A 19281-nucleotide genomic window follows, 5' to 3' on the forward strand; every position below is an offset into this window, starting at 1 on the left:
TAAAGTCTTCAAAAGAAAAGGGGCCAGGCAGTGGTGGCGCATGCCTTTAATCCCAGCATTCAAGAGGCAGAGGCAGATGGATCTCTGAGTTTGAGGCCAGCCTGGTCTACAGAGTGAGTTCCAGGACAGCCAGGGCTACACAGAGAAACCCTGTCTCCAAAAACAAACAAACAAAAAAGGGAAAAAAAGAAAGAAAGAAAAGGAAAAAATTTCTAACAGAGACAGCAGCATCCCCCAGTAACTTTGAAAGTGAGCATTGCGTGCTGACCTCCAGGTCATTGAAGAACAGGTGTGTGTCAGCGAGGTTGAAGATCATCTCCTCCATCATGAGGCCGATGCGCACTGATGTCGTAGTGTCCTGTGGGGAAGAGAAGGGACAGTTTAATGCAAGCTTGGCCTCTGGGGCTCAGCCCATCCCCTACTCCACCCTGCTTGCTCTGGAAGGCAGCTGGAGTCCGTGTTCTTCCTAACGGCTCACAACTCTTGTGTGGCCGAGAACATGGCCTGGGGAGAGAATGGCTTGTCTACGCCAGGAGAGAAGAGGCAGCAGCTATCACAAAATGACACCACTCTAGTGTGACGGCCACAGCAATCCCCAAGAAACAGCAGGAGGACAGAAGCAAGTTTGTCAGAGCATTAGGTGCAAAGCACAGCCGAGTCCTGCCACTGGTTCACACCCCCCCCCACTATATATAACACAGTGGGCTGTAGTAACGGTTCCTCCCCTTGTCAATGCGGTGGATTTAGAATTACCATGGGAACACACCCCTGGGCATACCTATGACGTGTCCAGAGAGGTTTGCAAGGTAGAAAGACCCAGCTGAGTGTGCTTAGCACCATTGCCTGGGCTGGGGTCCCAGACCAAATGAAAACAAAAAAATGAGAAAGTGAGCTGAGCACAGCCTTCATCTCTCTCCACTTCCGGACGGGGGATCCAGTGTGACCAGCTGCCTCAGGCTCCTGCCGCCATGACTTACCCTTCATGAGAGACTGCACTCTCAAACTGTGAGTGGAAATAAAACCTAAACCCTTCCTTCTGTTGCTTTTTTCAGGGATCTCCCCCACTCCGCAAGCCAAGCCAGGCTTTCTCTGTATAGCCCTAGCTGTACTAGAACTCTGTAGACCAGGCTGTCCTCGAACTCACAGAGATCCACCTGCCTCTGCCTCCCGAGTGCTGGGATTAAAGGTGTGACGGGCTTTTTGACAGGGATTTTGTGGTATGAAAGAAGAAAGTAACTAACCCAAGGCTTTGCTGCCGGTCACCCCTCCCTGAAGATGACGTATCCCAGTGGACAGTGAACATGGCCAGTGCTCTGTTTTGTCTGGCTCATGAGTTAAGTATGTGTTTTTTGTTTTTACAAAGCAATGCTTATCTGACTTGATTCTGAACTATCCCCACAGGTTCAGGTAGTGAATGCTTGGTTCCTAGTGGTGGTGATACTTTGGGAGGTTCTGGAAACTTCAGCAGCAGGGACCTAGCTAGAGGAAGTAGGCTGCTGAGGGGTGGGCCCTTAAGGGATGTATCCTGTCTTAGAAATCTTTGTGCTCTCTCCGTCCCTCCCTTCTCCCTTCATGGTGTGAACAGCCTCCTCCTCAAACCCCTGCTGCCATGACAATCTGTCCACAGGGATAGGACCAAGCAACCGTGGGCTGAACTCTCTGGAACATGTGAGCAAAGTTCATCTTACCTATTTTTTTATAATTTAATTTAATTTTACATGTAAGCCATGGGTTCCCCTGTCCTTCCCCTCCTGCCTCCCTTTAAAAAAAAAAAAAAAGATTTATTTATTTATTATGTATACAGTGTTCTGCCTACATGCATGTTTGCAAGCCAGAAGAGGGCACCAGATCTCCTTACAGATGGTTGTGAGCCACCATGTGGTCGCTGGGAATTGAACTCAGGACCTCTGGAAGAGCAGCCAGTGCTCTTAACCTCTGAGCCATCTCTCCAGCCCTCATCTTACCTTTTTAAAAGTTATTTTTCCAGGTGCTTGGGGCATAGCTACCTAAAAGCTAACAGTGTTTTCAGCCTGTGAAGACAGAGGAGACTTGACCCCGTACAGAGACTGTGTGTCCTGAAAGCCCTGTCTGGGCCTTTAGAAAACGCATCTGCCAGGCCCTGAGGACTCAGGTGTTTCATGTGGCAGAAGTCCAGCTGCAGGCTTTAAGAGGCCCTGCAGTCCCCCACACTTGTTCTCTTTGTTCACAGATCTGTCCAGGTTCCAGATGAAAGGAAGTCTGGGCTCCAGGATAAAGATAATGTGGGACTTGCAGGAATCAGTGGATTTGAAGTGTGTGCTGGTTAGTTTGTATCTCAACTAGACCCAACCTAGAGTCACCTGGAAAGAGGGAATCTCAACTGAGCCTCAGCTGGATTGGCTTTTGGCCATGTTTAAGAGACTGTCTTGATTGACGATTGGCTTGGGTAGGTTCCGCCCACTGTGGGAGGCACCATTCTTAGGCAAATGAGTCCAGGCTGTGTAAGAAAGCTAGCTGAGTGTGAGCCAGTGATCCAGTGAACAGTGTCCTTCATCATTCCTGCCTTCAGGTTCCTGCCCTGACTTCCTTCTGTGAGGGACTGTGATCTGGAAGTATCAGTCAAATAAACGTGTTCCTTTCCTAAGTTGCATTTGGTCATGATATTTATCATGCTATTTATCCAGACTAGAACAAACCATAAATGAAAAGTGGACTGAGGGCTGGGGACATGGCTCAGAAGTGAAGGACTTGCCATACAAGCATGAGGACCTGAGTTTGATCCTGAGAATGTACATAAAAAGCCCAGTGTGGTGTGCAGACTTATAATCCCAGTGCTGGGAGGCAGAGGCAGGTGGGTGCCTGTGGCCAGCCAGAATAATTGGTGAGCTCTAGGCCAGTGACAGACCCTGTCTCAAGCTAAGGTGAATGGTGCCTGAGTAATAACTGTGGTAGCCCACAGAGGCTTCCTAGTGAGACCTTACTCAGGGTCAGAGTCTGAGCTGCTTTACCCAACAGAGTTACAGAAGAAGATGATTTTGCCACCAGCATGTTTGGAGGGATCTATACTTGGCCTTACAGTATGCTTTGATCTTGAAAGGGGGAGGTCTTTTGCCCCACCCCTTGGCATATTATAGAAAGCCCTTTTGAATAAATCTCTGGGCAGCTGGATATTGACTCAGGGCCCTCCTGAAGCTATCCTGTTTCTCTGTCTTTCTCTTTGTTGTCTAGGTCTATCTTTCTATCTGGTATTTCCTCATTCCTCTCTCCTCTACCCAAGAACCCTTGGAAAGGTGGGAGCAGGTCGGAGCTGGACTCCCACAGACTCCCACAAATAACAGCATAGGTTCTTCCTTGGCCTTCACGTGCTCAGGCACATATGTTCATAAGCACTAGCACATACATACACATGACACACATGTATACACACACACACACACACACACACACACACACACACACACACATCCGGGAAGCACTCCTGCTATAAAATAACTAATTCCCAAAACAAACCCCTTTTGACCTTAAAAATAAAACAAAATAAAAAATAATGAAACAAAACAACAAAAAAAGAAAAGACTAAATAGAGGAAGTTACAGCTGCTGATCTTGGCTTCACACACACAGCTGTGGAGAACCAGGCCAGGATGGTGACCTTTAGCCAAACACCTCCTCAGGGCTTCAGAGCCTCCCATTCAGGGTCCTGACCAGGAGGTGGCAGACAGGCACTCTAACTGGAAAGAGCCTGGAGGAAGTCAGTGTGACCCAGGGAAGGTTGTGGTCATCAGAAACTTGTCACCTCTGTGCCACTGTACATCCCCTGTGAAAGTCACAGCCGCTGTGCACCTGACTGTGAGATTGGCTTTCACACACAGGAGGGGAGAGGAGAGCTGCCATGTAGGACCAGAAGGACTTACTCAGAAAAACAGGACAAAACAATTATTGTGTGTAAAAACCACTTCTCGAGGGAGGTGGGAAATATATATGTATATAGTTACGAGAAGACAAATTGAAGACGGGAATAAAGCCGAACTCATGACCGGCTGTGGTGGCGGGACATGAGTAGGAGGCTTGTGTGTATGACCATAACAAAGGTGAGAGATGGACCTTCTTTCTCTCTGTTTTTGACAGGGCCTCATAGAGCCCAGGCTGGCCTCAAAGTGTTAGGATCACAGGCATGTGCTACCCTGCCTGGCCTGTTGTAATGGATTTATTCTTTTGGTGCTGGGGAACCACAGGGCCTTTGCACACGCTGGCAAGTGCTCATTGGGTTACAGCCCTCACCTTGAGAACTAATTTTTTTTTCTCTTAATTTTTAAGACAGGGTCTCTCTGTGTAGCCCTGGCTATTCTGGAACTCACTCTGTAGACCAGGATGGCCGCAAACTCAGAGATCTGCCTGCCTTTCTCTCTGGTGCTGGGATTAAAGGCTTGAAACACTACTGCTGGCTTAAGAGGTTTTTTTTTTTTTTTTTTTTTTTTTTTTTTTCCCCAGAGAATTAAATTTTTTATCTTGCATTTTGCCAAGCCAGAGACCATGGCTAATACAGAAAAATGAAACTTGAAAGTAAACATCTAAACAGTTCAATGATGGCCAGTGGGGACTATTGTTTCTCATATATATACATTTCTGATGTCCTGTGTAGAGCATCATGAATATAAAAGCATATGCACACTTTTCTTGAGTTGAAACAATTCAGAATAATTGGCAGCATATTTTGAAATATCACTTTGCTTTATTGTTATTTCTGATGTTTTAGAGACAGGGTTTCTCTGTGCAGCCCTAGCTGTCCTGGAACTTGATCTGTAGACCAAGCTGGCCTTGAACTCAGATATCTGCCTGCCTCTGCCTCCAGAGTGCTGGGATTAAGGGTGTGCGCCATGACCGCCCAGCTCCACTTTGCATTTTTAACCCAGGAGGAAAACTCTTACTCATTGCTGTGTTTGAATGTGAAAAGCCCCACAGGCTCAAGTGTTTGAATATTTGGTATCTAGTTGGTGGTGCTAGTTTGGAAGGTTGTAGAACAAAGTTGGGTCACTGGGGGGCAGGTCTTAAGGTTTGATAGACAGTCCCTGGGTCCTGTTTGCCATTTGCCTCCAGATTGAGGATGCCATGTGGCCATCTACCTCAGGCTCCTGCTTCCATACCTTTCTGGCCACGATGAACTGTGTCCCCCTTAAACTATGTCCCCCTTCCTTCCCTCCATTGCTTTTTATCAGGTATTTGGTCAGAGCAAGGACAAAAGCCACCAATACACTCATGAATAAGGGAACCTCCCGAGAGACATTCCATACAGAACTGAAGGTGGGTTGCAAAGACGGGAATTAACTTAACCATCCATCTCAAAAAGAAGGAAAGAGCAGGATGGAAAAACAAATCTTAGCAGAAAGAAGCCTGCCAGACTTCCTATTGTTAATACGAACACTTAAAATATATTGAGGGGTCGGGAGATGGCTCAGTCACCAAGTCCCAGCCACGCCCACACAAGGACCTGAGTTTGGATGCCCAGCACTCATGTAAAGGCTTGGCATGGTGGCTCTGTAACCCCAGTGCTGGAGTTGGCCAGAGACAGGTGGGTTCTGGAGCTCGCTGGCCAACAGCACACATGTCTATTCACACATGACCTTATGTATGTATTGTGAAAGCCCACAAAGGTTTCCTCGTGAGATCTGAGCTTGCTTTACACAGCAGGACTGCATAAGGGGGTGGACGGACCATGTGCATGGTTACCAGGTGTTTGGAAGAGTTTGACTTGGCTGTGCTGGGGGAGGTCTTTTGCTCCACCCCTTGGCATCTCTATAAATAGTCCTTTAAAAGAGACAGAAAGGGCAGGTGGATACTGACCCAGGTCCTTCCAAAGCTATCCTGTGTTTCTGTTTCCTCTTGTCAGCTAGGCCTATCATTCTACCTAATAGTTCTTATTCCTCTCTCTTCATAGGAACCCTGGAAAAGGTGGGGCCTAGTCCCCCACAATGTATGCATTTTATATATATATATATATATATATATATATATATATATATATATATATATATATATAAAGCTGTATATATGTATATCCCCCACACACATACCTGTACACACTTAGCATTTTTTAAAAAGGACAGATAAGCTAAGACAAAAGCAGAATTCAGGTGTGAGGGCTGGAAGAAATCTTCCCATGCACCTCCCGCTGCCTCCTGGGTGATACCTGAACACCCTCCACAGCACACCAGCCTGTGGCTTCAGTCACACAAGCAGCAGTGTGACCCAGTCAAGTGCCTTCTCACCACACTTTCAGGCCCACCCTGTGCCCTGTATCAGCCGATGGTGCACGGAGCGTTAAACAGTCTGGCCTGCGTGTGAACACCTTGCCCCGTGTCCCAGGGCAGCTCTCATCCCACCGGCTCCTGTCCACTTCCTCACGCCCTCCATTGGAACACGCAGCAGCAAGAGCACCTGATGTCCCACAGCGCAGCCGGAGATGCCAGGCACATGAAAGGCACCTCCCCAACCATGACATACTCTTTGGATTAAAGCAGAAGTCCAGTGGTTAACTTGCTAAACAAGCAACATCAGACACGGATGACTTGAAAAACAGAAAGCAATTAAAACCAGAACGGGAGAATGGAGACTGCAGAATGAGTTCAGTGTGGACCACGCCCCTGGACGGGCTGTGCTGGGCCAGGGTGGGGAGGATGGAATGCCATTCTTGTTGGCCGAGTCTGTTTGTGGGTGGCTGTTACCCTGAGAAGGCATAAACCTGGTCCAGACTTGGCAGATTTTTCCAGTGAGCCCTAACGTTCTGCAGGTTTCTGGAGTTGACTTTGATGTCATTGTGGCGGTCTGTCTGTGCATGCCTCGGGTTGGGGGACTAGAGTGGAGTGGTAGGACTGCCCTTGGGGCAGAGACAGCAGTCTGGATCCCCACGAAGCCTGGGGACTCAATCCCAATGCCTTCTTGATGAAATTCTTTTAGTTAGAGGGGGGCGTTTCAACCACCAGCCTGGTGGTTGTTAGTCTACCTTGGGATGCCTGGTTGTAATTCTTGGGTGAAAGAGAGAGGGTAAAACTATCAAAAAGGAAAGTCTTTCCTAAAACACAATCAATCTGATGTGAAACAAGTTAGGAAAAAAGGCAAGAGGCTGGGAAAGGCTTTGGAATCAGAACGCCGAGTTACTCAGTGTGAGCTGAAGCAGTTGGTTCCCGGGGCTGGAGAGACACCTCGGTGACAGGAGTGTCTGCTGTCCCTTCCAGAGGTTCCCAGCACCCATGTCAGGTGGCTCACAATCACCTGTGGCTCCGGCTTCAGGAGACTGGATGCTTTCTTCTGTCCTCTGAGGATACCTGCGTGCGCGTGGTGCATGCACATATACCAGACATACACCATCACACCTGGGGGAGGCTGATCTGGCAGAATGTAACACTGAATGGCAGCCATCTGCCCAGTCACCCACAGCAGATTCGTTAGGGTGTGTGGATACTACTGTGACGTGTCTCAGGCACTGGAACTCACAGAGATTCACTTGCGCCTGCCTTCTGAGTGCTGGGATTAAAGGCGTGCACCACCATGCCCAGCTTATAGCCCAGTTTGAAATGGTTACTTATCTGTTTATTTCTGGTATCAAAGAGTTCTTTATATATATTCTACATGCAATATCTCTGGTAACAAAAGCAAAAAAAAGTTTCCTTTCTGGTTTATAATAATGTTCGTTGAACTGTGGTCACTTGTAATGAATGGTAATGAAAAGGTGTTTATTTGTGTATGTGTGTGCATGGTTGCACATGTGTACACATGGAGGTCAGAGGAGAGCTTCTGGGCATCAGCTCTCTCCTTTCATTATGTAGGTCCCAGGGACTGAACTCAGGTCATTGAGCTTGGCAACAAGCACCCTTACCTGCTAAGCTCGGACCCTCCTTTCTTATAGCCTTACTAACTTTATAGACCTCTAACTCCTCACCTAACCACTTCTAGGAATATTTGGATAACCTTCTGAGCTGACAGTATGCACAGCCAGAACCCCAGTTCAAGCCTCCCTGTAATTATCATCATTGGCAGCATCTGGCCAGGACCATCCCCAGACAGAGGAAAGTACCTTATCAGAGATACCTCTGAACTCTCTAAGAACAGACTTAAGCATCCAGACTACCTGTTTGAAAAGGCCTGGCGGATGTGCCAATTAAGCTTAACTTCCTCCTTTCCCAAATCTTACCTCTAGTTCCAGATCTCCCTTTAACTACCACCAGAGGCATCTAGCTGTACACAGGTTGCCTAGCGACCAAACACACCTTTCCCCACCCTGCAGAAAAACAGCAGATAGCTTGGACAGATAGGAACCACAGGAAAAAGAAGGCAGTTTTATTTTCTCCCATTGACCTAGCAACTGATAGATTCTTAACATTTTCTACCAATCGTGTTTATGACTATAATGGGGCACATAAGATCCCTCTTCTTGGATATTACCCAAATTTAGCCTTTAGTTAATTCATTTCCCCATTAGTCACTTCCCTTTTGGGTTGCGAATGATAATTAACAGTTACTGCCCCTCTTTGTGATTCTTATCACCCCTCTGTTTGACCCTGGAGGCCAGGCTTTGCACTGCCAAGGGATTACTGCTTGTAAGTGTATATATACTGGAACTCCTAGGACACAGGAAGAAGGAGAAGAAGATTTGGAAGAATAAGTGACTGGATTAAGAGCTCGGTTTGCTGAGATTCTATTTCCCAAAAATAGTCCCAGCCGTTAGTAGTTGTCTCTCCTGAGCCCCTGGGCTGGTCCCTCTAATATTATACAAGAGTACGGTAGACAAGCACTCCACTAACTAAGCCACAACCATTTTTATAGATTTTTTAAATTTAAAATTGTATAGTATATATACATAGGTATATATGTTTTGTCTGATGCATGTCTGTGCACCATGTGCATGCCTGTTGCCCATGGAGACCCGAAAGGGGCATAGGATCCTCTGGAACTGGACTTACAGATGGTTGTGAGCCACCACGTGGGTGCTGGAAATTGAACCTGGGTCCTCTGTAGGGCAGCCAGTGCTTCTAACCACTGAGCCATCTCTCCAGGCCCTCCTTTTAATTTTTAATAGCATTTCTCATGATTGGAAATGACCCTAAGCATTTTAGGTACCTGTGATGTAGAGTCTCACCAGTCCCACACACCCGTAGGAAGCAACTTCACCAGAGCAGGGGTCTGAGTTCTCACACCTGGACCAGCCGTCGCTCCAGCAAGCTCTTCTCAGACGTGACCGTGTATGGCTGGCCCTGTGTCCACAGCTTATGTCCTTTAGACAAATCAAGATTCGAAGGCTACACTGATAATGAGTGGCAAGAGCTGGGATTTGAACCCAGGACCACCCAAATAAAAAAGAAAACTAAAATTGCAACCACGTCACTCCCCGAATGTGTCTTTGCAGAGACAGTGACATTAAACAGAATACTTTACTTTTACTGCAGTGAAGGCCACGGTCATGTTTCTTTGGATAGATGCCTATTTTAAGACGGCTGTTGTCTACTTTTTCAGAATGGCTTCGAGGGTGAAGGCATTTGCTGTGTTAGCCTGACAACCTGAATTTGATTCTTGGGACCCAAGCAAGGCTAGGAGAGAACCAACTCTACAGGGCTGTTCTCTGACCTCACACGCAGACCCCCCAATCCCCAACACACACACACACACACACACACACACACACACACACACACACACACACACAGAGAGAGAGACAGAGAGAGAGAGAGAGAGAGAGAGAGAGAGAGAGAGAGAGAGAGAACTCATCCTCTGGCATTTGGCTCTTTAGATGTGTTTCTGAAAGATTGCTGATGGATGGTTAACAACTTCAATGGGCTGGTTAATTTTTCTTCTTGTGCTTCTGGATACAAGACCTCCGTGTGCACCAGGCAAGTGCTCTACCACTGAGCCTTTCCCAGGCCACAAGTGCGTACATCAACACTACGGTCGTTTTTGTGGCAAGGTGCCTAGAGAGAGTACATAGTCTGAGTGTTCTAGAAATGCAGCCAGACTAGGTGTGTGCATGTGTGAGATATGCATACGTCATGTGTGGGTGGGTGTATGTGTGGTATGTATGGTGTGTCTATATGTATGTTTGTGAGTGTCTATGTGTGATAGATGCATGTGCAGTGTATTGTATGTGTTTATGTATGTGTGTTGTATGACATGTGCATGTGTGCATTCAGGTGTGCAGGTGTGGAGGGCAGAAGTTGACTCAGGGCACCTTCCTCTATCATTTTCCATCATATTTTTGAAACAGGGTCTCTCACTGAACCTGGAGCTGGACAGTGAGTGAGCCTTGGGGATCCACCTGTCTCTACTGCCTACACTCCCCTTTACCCTCCGGGAACAGGGTTACAGATGTGTCCTGCCATGCCTGGCTTTACGTGGGTGCCAAGGATCCAAGCTCAGGCCCTGACGCTTGCATGGTATGTACATTCCTCACGGAGTCATTTCTCCAGCCCCCAGCTCAGTGTTAATAGTATTTCCCGAGGAGGGGGTCTTCCTGGGTATCTGCGCCTCTAATCTCTGCCCCTAATGCCACTAGCAACTCCCCGCCTCCCCCCAGGGATGACAGCCACAGACATCTCCAGACTTGGCCCCACAGGCCCCAGGAGCCCCCCTCTGAAGGCCTGCAGATGAGAACAAGTGCCGTTCTCAGTTCACAGCATTTCAGCAAACCAACTTTGGAATTACTGAGTGGAAACCACTGAACTGAAACTAGCTTTCTAACTCAGACAAACTGAATTACATTAAAAAACAAAAATGAAAACAAAACACAAAAAAAACATGAACAAACCCAGGGCTGGGGCTGGGGCTCAGCTAGTAGAGTGCTCACTTAACTTGCCCAAAGCCTGGAGGTTGATCCCCAGCACCAAATAAACCTAGAGTGTGGTGTGTGCCTGTAATCCCAGCACTTGGGAGGTGGAGGTTCAGTTCAAGGTCATCTTTGATTATCTAGTGAGTTCCAAGCCAGCCTGGGCTATGTGAGACCCTGTCTCCCCCCACCCCCAATATGGAAATCTTCTCAACAACCAAGGCAGAAGGTGCCTCTTTTGTGTCTCAAGGAGGAAGTGAGACACAGCAGTCAGAAAGACACACACTGAGGACCCCGGGTGCACACTGGCACTCTGCCTGTACTTTCCAGAGGTGACTTGGGGCAGCTCACTTAACTTCATGCCCCTCCTCCTGACTTGAGCGGCCAAAGCACCTGCTTCCCAGAGGTGGGTCGTCAACAGCAGTGTGGTCACAGGAAGCACTCTGCCTTAGGGGTTGGCCTGGCTGTCATCCCGGGCCTCTCTGACCACACCTATAGTGTCAACTTGGTCCCTCCTTCTTCAGATGCCACCTGGGCAAAGGGTTTGGGGCAGAGGGAGGGTGCTGGCTTGGCATTGTGCCACCCAGGCCCTTTCCTCTCCTGTCAGGATCCAGACTGCCCTGGAGCCAGGCTTGTGTCCCTGGGTGGTGCTGTCTGGGCTTGCCCACGTTCCCTCCACGGGGTGGGTGTTGTGTCAACTCTGAAGCTGGCTCACAGCCTGCCGCCTGCGGTCACCTCACTTCTTCTTCTGTGTCAATTACCCTGACACCCCCTACTTCAGGATGATATACTTCTGCATGAAGACCCCTCTCTTACTTAAAAAAAAAAATCCCACCTGCACACACAAAACCGATTGATGCTATCACACCTTCCAAACCAACCTGACCCTCAAATATTCCTGCCAAGTAGCTGTTTATAAGCCGAACAAATAATTACTCTGCCACGAGGAAGAAAAGTACTAATTAAAGCTATTCATTAAAGTACCTCGCCTATTCTGTGGGGTTTATCTCTCTGAGTGTCAGCCAGAGGTTAGGGACGGATTAGCACACAGTGGAAGTCTCTGCCAGTTAAACCTCCTCCTTGCGGTTAGCCTTTCATAATAAAGTTGTCGTTAAAAGCAAGAATTTAATGGTTTTAATTGGGTTTAATTACTTGGAAACTCCTGGAAAACAGATCAGCTTGTTAGAGAAAGAAAAAGAGAAAAGAAAAAAACTATTTTTTTCTAAAGAGGGAGACAAGAAAATGATGGTAGTGGAAAAAAAAAAAAAAAACAACCCCCAAAAAAAACAACCAAAAAAAAAAACAAAAAAAAAAAAAAAACCCAGGTTAATTCAAGTGTTTGAACAGTAAAGAAAAACAAACCCAAACCAAAAAAAAAAAAAAAACAACCCTCCAACTTGCTTCCTTGGCAGTTCCAGAGAACAGGAGATTGAGAAAACTCTGAAAAGCTCAACAAATGGGTCTATCTGTACAAACAAGAACTTCACCAAAGACCTCGGGATAAGTTCTGTCACGGCCATAGCAAGAGCCAACTGAGGACTCACGATGGAATCAGGGTCAAGAGGAAGAGAAAAAAGACGTCTCAGCTGTCTCCACTCTCGGGGTGTCTTGGAGCCCCACAGCACATGGATTCTTCTTTTTAATCGTGTGCGTTTAAAGAATGCAATGCCGTCTACCTGCAGCATTTTCCATTCTTATCTGGGGCCAGAAATTCAAATCCAGAAACATGGAGGACGCAGTAGCCTCCATCTTGTTTGCCCTGGACCCAGCGCTGCCTGTACTATAAGAGGGAAAACTCTGAAGGCCTGGGTGAGACGACCACCCTCACAGGAGCCGGGGGCAGGATGCCAGGATGGAGAGGCATGGCTGGCATGGGAGCCTAGTGCCTACACAGTGGCTTTGAACACGCAGGTACAGATGGTATCCAGTAGCTGCTCTACCCGAGTCCTTACCAGTGCCCAGTGGTTCCTCTCTTCGCTCATTACAAGTAGCAATCCTTCGGCATCCCTTCCACAGACACAGCAGTGGACACAACCAGTAACATGCTTTATATTAATTAATTAATTTTGGTTGTCTTGAGACAGGGTTTCTCTGTGTAAAAGCTCTGGCTGTCCTGGAACTCACTCTGCAGACCAGGCTGGCCTCGAACTCACAGAGATCTGCCTGCCTCTGCCTCCTGAGTGCTGGGATTAAAGGTGTGTGTTAACACCGCCCAGCACTTTTTATTTTTTTGAGACAAGATTTTGCTATGTATCCCAGACTGACCTCCAACCTGGAGGGATACCTCCTGCCTCAGTCTCCCTAGTATTAAGGACTACAGGCAGAATCACTGCTCCTGGTCCCAGCAGCCTGCTTCTAAAGATTCATTTCCTTTTCTGTCCATGAATAAAGTTTTACTGAAACACAACCACACATAAGATTTGTGACTGTCTAGGGTTATTGTCCATTACAGCCAACACATTGAGTACTTGTTACAGCCTATTTGATTGTTATGACTGAGTTTTTTTCTTTTTCTTTTTTTCCTTTTTTGGTTTTTTTGAGGCAGGTTTTTCGAGACTCATAGAGATCTGCCTGGCTCTGCCTCCCAAGTGCTGGGATTAAAGGTGTGCGTCACCACCGCCCGACTTTTTTTTTTTTTTTTTTTGGATACCGGGTCTGGCTGGCTTTGAACCCTGATCTTCTGTGTGTTAGCCTCCCAAGCCCTGGAATCACAGGTGTTCATCACCACATGTGGTTTAAGAATCAAGCCTGGGCCGGGCTTTATAAGAGCTGCCTACCACAGAGCTGAACCCTTCTAAATACATGTGACATGTTAATGTGCACATTCCAACCTTGACCCCAGGAGGTAAGTGCTGTTGATATCACAACTGTATTCCACAGAGAGACCAACTTGTGAGATACAGCTAGGAAATGAGGCTGGCTTTGAACTTATGCTATCTGGTTCCAGAGCCTACACTTTAGACCACAAGAGGGTGAACTTTTTCTATACAAATCAGGTAGTCTAGGCTCCATGTTCTGTGTGGTCTCGAATACAACTCCTCAGCTCTCCCGCTGCAGCATAAGAGCAGCCATGGAGAATGTGTAAGTGCTTGGGAGCCGCTGTGTGTCAACAGAACTTTACTTACAAGGATGTTGGTGGGCTACACTTGGTACACAGAATGGAAAAGGTCTACAGCACAAGATCCTGACCTGGGAGTCAAGGTTAGGAGCTGGGTGAGCTGGAGAAACCCTGCATGCTTAAAAAGCCTTTGCTTTGTATGATAACCAAGGAATCTGGAATTTTTGCTTTATAACTCACACTATTCCTTTGTGGAATGTATATACCAATTATACAGATGGAGAGGGTATGGTGGACTGCTGAGCTTCCACAGGATCCACTGAGCATGAGCACAAGCACTCAGCATTTATTTCTCCATGTAGAGGCTCTTCAAAATCTTCTGTCTTGAACCATCTCTGTGCACCTGAGAATGACCTTGAACTTCTATTTGTTTTTAAACATTTATTCATTGTGTATGTGTGAATACATGTGCACAGCTTGCACTCGGAGGTCAGAAGACAACTTTGGAGTCAGTTCTCTTTTCTACCTTGTGGATCCCTGAGGTCAAATTCAAGTCATCAGGCTTGGCGGCAAGCGCCTTCACCATCCCCTGCTGTCTCTGGCTGGCCCTGCCCTCCAACTCCTGATCTTTCTGCCTCTACCCACCAGGTGTTGGGATTACAGGTGTATGCCACTGTGTCTCCTTCCTTTCTTAAGTCCTTCATTCCTCTGGCCTTTTCCTCTTTCCCTTTCTCATTTTAAAGCATACAATCTGGGGCAGAGTGTGTGTGTGTGTGTGTGTGTGTGTGTGTGTGTGTGTGTGTGTGTGTAGCCCAGCTGTAGAATGCTTGTGGAGCACACACAGACCCTGGATTCCATCCTTCGCAAAACCCCAAAGAAACTTCTTTTGAGACAGAATATCACATAGTGAGGCTACCCTTACTCTTGACTCTCCTGCCCCCAGCCCCACCCCTTCACCAAGTGTGGCCATTACAGGTGTGCTCCACTGCATCTGGCACAGGTTTGAATATTAATTGATTTATTTTATGAATACGGTGTTTTACCTGCATGTAGGTCTATGCACCACATGCTTGCCTGATATCCAAGGAGGCCAGAAGAGGGTGTCAGATCCCCTGAAAATGGAGTTCCATGAGGTGCCGGGAATTGAACCAGGTCCTCTGCAAGAACAGTCAGTGCTCTCAACCACTGAGCCAACTCTGCAGCCCCCAAACTTTTTTTATTTTTTATTTTTGAGTATATAATTCAGGGGCAGCGACCATCTCCATCTACTTCCCAAAGTTTTCTTCACTGAAAAATAACTGCATCCCCACAAAACACTGGTTCTCTAGTATCCTTTACCCCAGGTCACCACCAGTTCACATCCTAGCTCCTTGGACACGCCCATCTGGAATCATACACTCCAACTCTTATACTGCTCTCTTCCTCTGCATGACCGAATGATATTTCAGCACCCGGGTTTGGGGACCCGCTTATGTCCCCAGAGGGATCCTTTAGGTTCTAGTGGGACTTCCCCCTGAACTCTGTCTCCTACCATTAAAGGGTCTCCCAGACCCACAAACTCAGAGGGAGTATGGGAAGCTGGGGAGGGGCGTCATCCATTGCAGCATCTGTCAGCCCCAACAACAACAGTGCTGATGCCACCTGCCACCATCCAGCCACACTCCAGCTCCAGAGGCTCCAGGAATCCCAGCAACCTTTGACACGCTCAAACAGCCTATTGTTGGAGACTAAATGGCATGACGCACAGGTGGGTGCTGGCGGGGGTGGGGGTGTAGGGGGCACCCTCTCGACTTGAAAAGGAAAACCCCTGCCATTGTTTTGGTTTCCAGGGCACCTGAGACTTTCTCACCATGACCATTGAGAGCCCAGCCCCTGTATTTAGAGAACAAAAGAACCTCTCGCCCCAACCCAAGTGAGTTCTCTTAGTCTTTCAGAGCAGAATGAAGCCTTCTTCCTCCTCTGGGGTCCCCTCCAGCAGGTGGGCAGTGGGGACAGGGCTGGTGAAGGGAGTGGGCAGCCCTTACTAAGTCCTTAACTAGCCCCAATCCCCTCGACCCAAGCTGGGGGATTCCACAAGGAGACAAGCCGTGGCTTCAAAGAGAGACAGTAATGAACGCTTTCCAGATAACCCCTAGTTGTCACCCAAACCTCTCTTTTCTGTTGAATGGGATCCTTTAATGCCAAGAAGACACATGAGCACAGGCCCTCAGCATTTAGGCTCCTGCTTGGGGGTTATAAGGGATTAGGATGATAAAGGGTACCGCCCCCTGCCAGAGGCCCTGTGACTGTCATTCACCTGCATGACAGCTTTCAAAGCTTCTCTGGCTCCCTCCTGGTCCACCCCCAGCAAAACAGCAGACGCCTGTGTTTTGTGCCTTACAGGATGGGAGAAGTGACCAGGGAAGCTACCCCCAGCCCTCTTATCCGATAAACAAAATAACCGTGGGTCGGAAGTGCCCATCCAACTTGTTTCTTCATTGGTCACAAGAACCAAATAGCTTAACTGCCCGAGTCTGAAGGTGGAGAGAGGATTCTGATGTGAGCTCAACCCCAGCGGGGGAACAAAATCTCCCACTTCCTCAGCAAATCCTTTCTAAATTGTATTCATCTTGACTTAATCCACCTCTGCCGAGCGAATTAGGCAGTATTTATTTTGAGAGTCTACTTTATAGAGTTCTAAGGACTGTGTTTTGCTGGGGCTGGGGCTCCACAGCCTGTCAGACCTCAGGCTGTCGCCGGCCCAGAGCCCAGCACAGTGTAAATAAACACAGCTGAACTCCGGAGGAACGTGAAGGTTTTCTCATTAACGAAATAAAATAAACAGCGGTCCTTAAGCACTTTGGCTGGTGTTTGTCAGAGAATGGAAAGGTCTAGTTGCCTGAGAGGCAGCTGTGTAGAGAGAGCTGTGTCCTGAGGTGAGTGGGGTGGGGAGTCAACCCAAGGGCCTGGGGACGAACTGTCTGCTGGGCCCTTCTCACCCAAACCTTAGCAAGGTCAGAATAGGAACACGATAATTTCTTTCATTCATTCGTTCATCCATCTATCCATCCATCCATCCATTCATCCATCTATCTATCTATTTATTAAGTATACAGTATTCTGTCTGCACGTATCCCTGCAGGCCAGAAGAGAGACCCAGATCTCATTATAGATGGTTGTGAGCCACCATGTGGGTGCTGGGAATTGAACTCAGGTCCTCTGGAAGAGCAGCCAGTGCTCTTAACTTCTGAGCCATCTCTCCAACCCGATCATTTCTATTTTTTAAAATTTCTCGTGTATGTGTGTGTGTGTGCGTAAATTTGTATGTGTATGTGTGTTTACGCGGTGTATGTGTATGTGTTTGTATGTGTGTATGTATGTGTGAGGTGTGTGGTGTATGTACTAAGTTTCTATGTGTATATGATATATGTGTGTGTGGTATATGTGTGTATGTTCATATGTGTATATATGTGGTGTATGGATGTTTGTGTGTGTGTATGTGTGTGTGTGTATGTGTGTGTGTGTATGTGTGTGTGTGTATATGTGTATGTGTGTGTGTATGGATGTTTATGTGTGTGTATGTGTGTGTGTATGTGTGTATGTGTGTGTATGTGTGTGTGTGTGTGTATGTGTGTGTGTGTGTGTGTGTGTGTGTGTGTGTGTGTGTAGGCATGTCTCTACCTTCCCAGTACTGGGATTACAGGTGTGTCACTGTGGGTTTTGGGGATTGAAGTTAATACCCCTTGCTCACAGAGCGCACTTTGTATTGACAGTGTCTCTGCTTCACATCTTAATCTGTGGTCAGCTCCAGTGTGCTACTCTCCTTCCCCGCTCTTCCTCCTAAAATGAACATTGTCATTTTTTCCCCCCGGAGCTGAGGACTGAACCCAGGGCCTTGCACTTGCTAGGCGAGCGCTCTACCACTGAGCTAAATCCCCAACCCCTCTGAACAGTGTCATTTTTTGTTTTTTTGAGACAGGATTTCTCTGTGTAGCCCTGGTTGTCCTGGAACTGGCTATGCAGACCAGGCTGGCCTCAACTCAGAGATCCTCCTGCCTCTGCCTCCCTAGTGCTGAAATTAAAGGCGTGCACCATCCATTACCCCTGGCTGGTGAACAGTGTCTTTCAACTGGACCACAGCACCCACTTCTGGAGGCTCTCCCCAATTCCAACGATGCCTCCCTGGGGAGCAGCCAGGGCTTCAGGAAGAGAATGTGGCCTGACTTTTCCTCTGTCCCGAACTCCAGGGCTCCTGTTTCACAGTCCCATTGCCACTGCCCCCAACTCACTGGCCTCTCTGCTGGTTTTTACGCTCACCAGGGAGACTTCTTGCCACAGGACCTTGGCAGATGCTAATCCCCTGTTTTTCTACCAGGCATCCATTTCTCCAACTTCCTTTTAGGTTTATATTCAAATGTGGCTTCTCTGTAAGGCCCTTTCTTGAATTTGAGGCCTGTTCCTGCGGTACTTCCTGCTCCCCATTGCCTCTTTATGCTTTCTTTCTCTGTTCCCTCTCCTTCTTTCTGATGAGGGCTCTGTCTGTGTAGCGCAGGCTGGCTTCAAATGGGTGATCCTCCTGCCTCAGACTCCTAATGCTGGGACCGCAGATGTGTACTACCATGGCTTTTCTCTGTATTTCGGATTTATCTCATTTCTGTCTTCTTTCTCATCTCAAAGATGTAAGTTTCTCCTGGCCTTGGCTCCCTGCTGTATCTCCAGGGCTTGGGACATGGCTCTGGCCCAGGAGGGGCTGGGCACTTGCAGAGCTGAGCTGCGGACGCTGGCTGGGCTCCTGTGCGGCACACTCCGTGTGGCACACTATGGGCATCATCGGGCCGAGTCTTAGGTACACTGCAACAATGTCAGCTGCCTCCGTGTTTGACCCACAGGCTCTGCCGTTCCCTCTCACAACAACAAGGCAGAAAGCGAGTGACCTTGTGAGCCCCCTCTGGCCTCTCCTTCCTGTATCCTCCACATAAAGGGGTGGGTTGGAAGTTGCTGCTTTTTGGCCTGGTGCCCCAAAGCTCAAACCCACTGAGGAGGAGGGAGTTCTGAGGATTCCTGGCCTCCCCACTCCATGAGCACTGAAGTCGCCATGAGGCCCTCTCCCCGTTAGCCCATGTAGGAGCTAAGGCCACCAGAGGGACAGTCTGGGTGGGGTGAGGTGGCCATGACCATGGCTAGCCTCACCATGAAAAGCTCCAGGGACAAGAATGGGACACACCCCAGTGCCACCCTGAGTGGCCGAGGACTGCATCAAGCCCTCACCCGGGTCCTTGCTGCTCAAACTCTGGATGTCTGATCCAGTCTGGGGAAGGCTGGGGAAGAAGACACAGAACATAGGCTTGACTCCATTTAGCGCAGCGAGGGATGAGGACTCTTTCTGCTCCACACTTTAAATGTCTCCTTGTCAACACTCATGGTCTCAGCAGACACTTCTGACTCCCTCTGCCTGC

General features: G+C 48.0%; 1 protein-coding gene across 1 annotated transcript in view; it reads right to left on the reverse strand.

Annotated features, from left to right (window-relative positions):
• Nucleotides 1–19281, reverse strand: part of Eya2 (EYA transcriptional coactivator and phosphatase 2) — a 172962-nt gene that overhangs the window by 18337 nt on the left and 135344 nt on the right. Inside the window, exon 10 of the mRNA XM_036184966.1 lies at nucleotides 269–358. Coding sequence (XP_036040859.1) covers nucleotides 269–358 — 90 coding nt within the window. The remainder of the gene's footprint in view (nucleotides 1–268; nucleotides 359–19281) is intronic.

This window comes from Onychomys torridus, chromosome 4 (genome assembly GCF_903995425.1).
Source record: "Onychomys torridus chromosome 4, mOncTor1.1, whole genome shotgun sequence".
Lineage (NCBI taxonomy): Eukaryota > Metazoa > Chordata > Mammalia > Rodentia > Cricetidae > Onychomys > Onychomys torridus.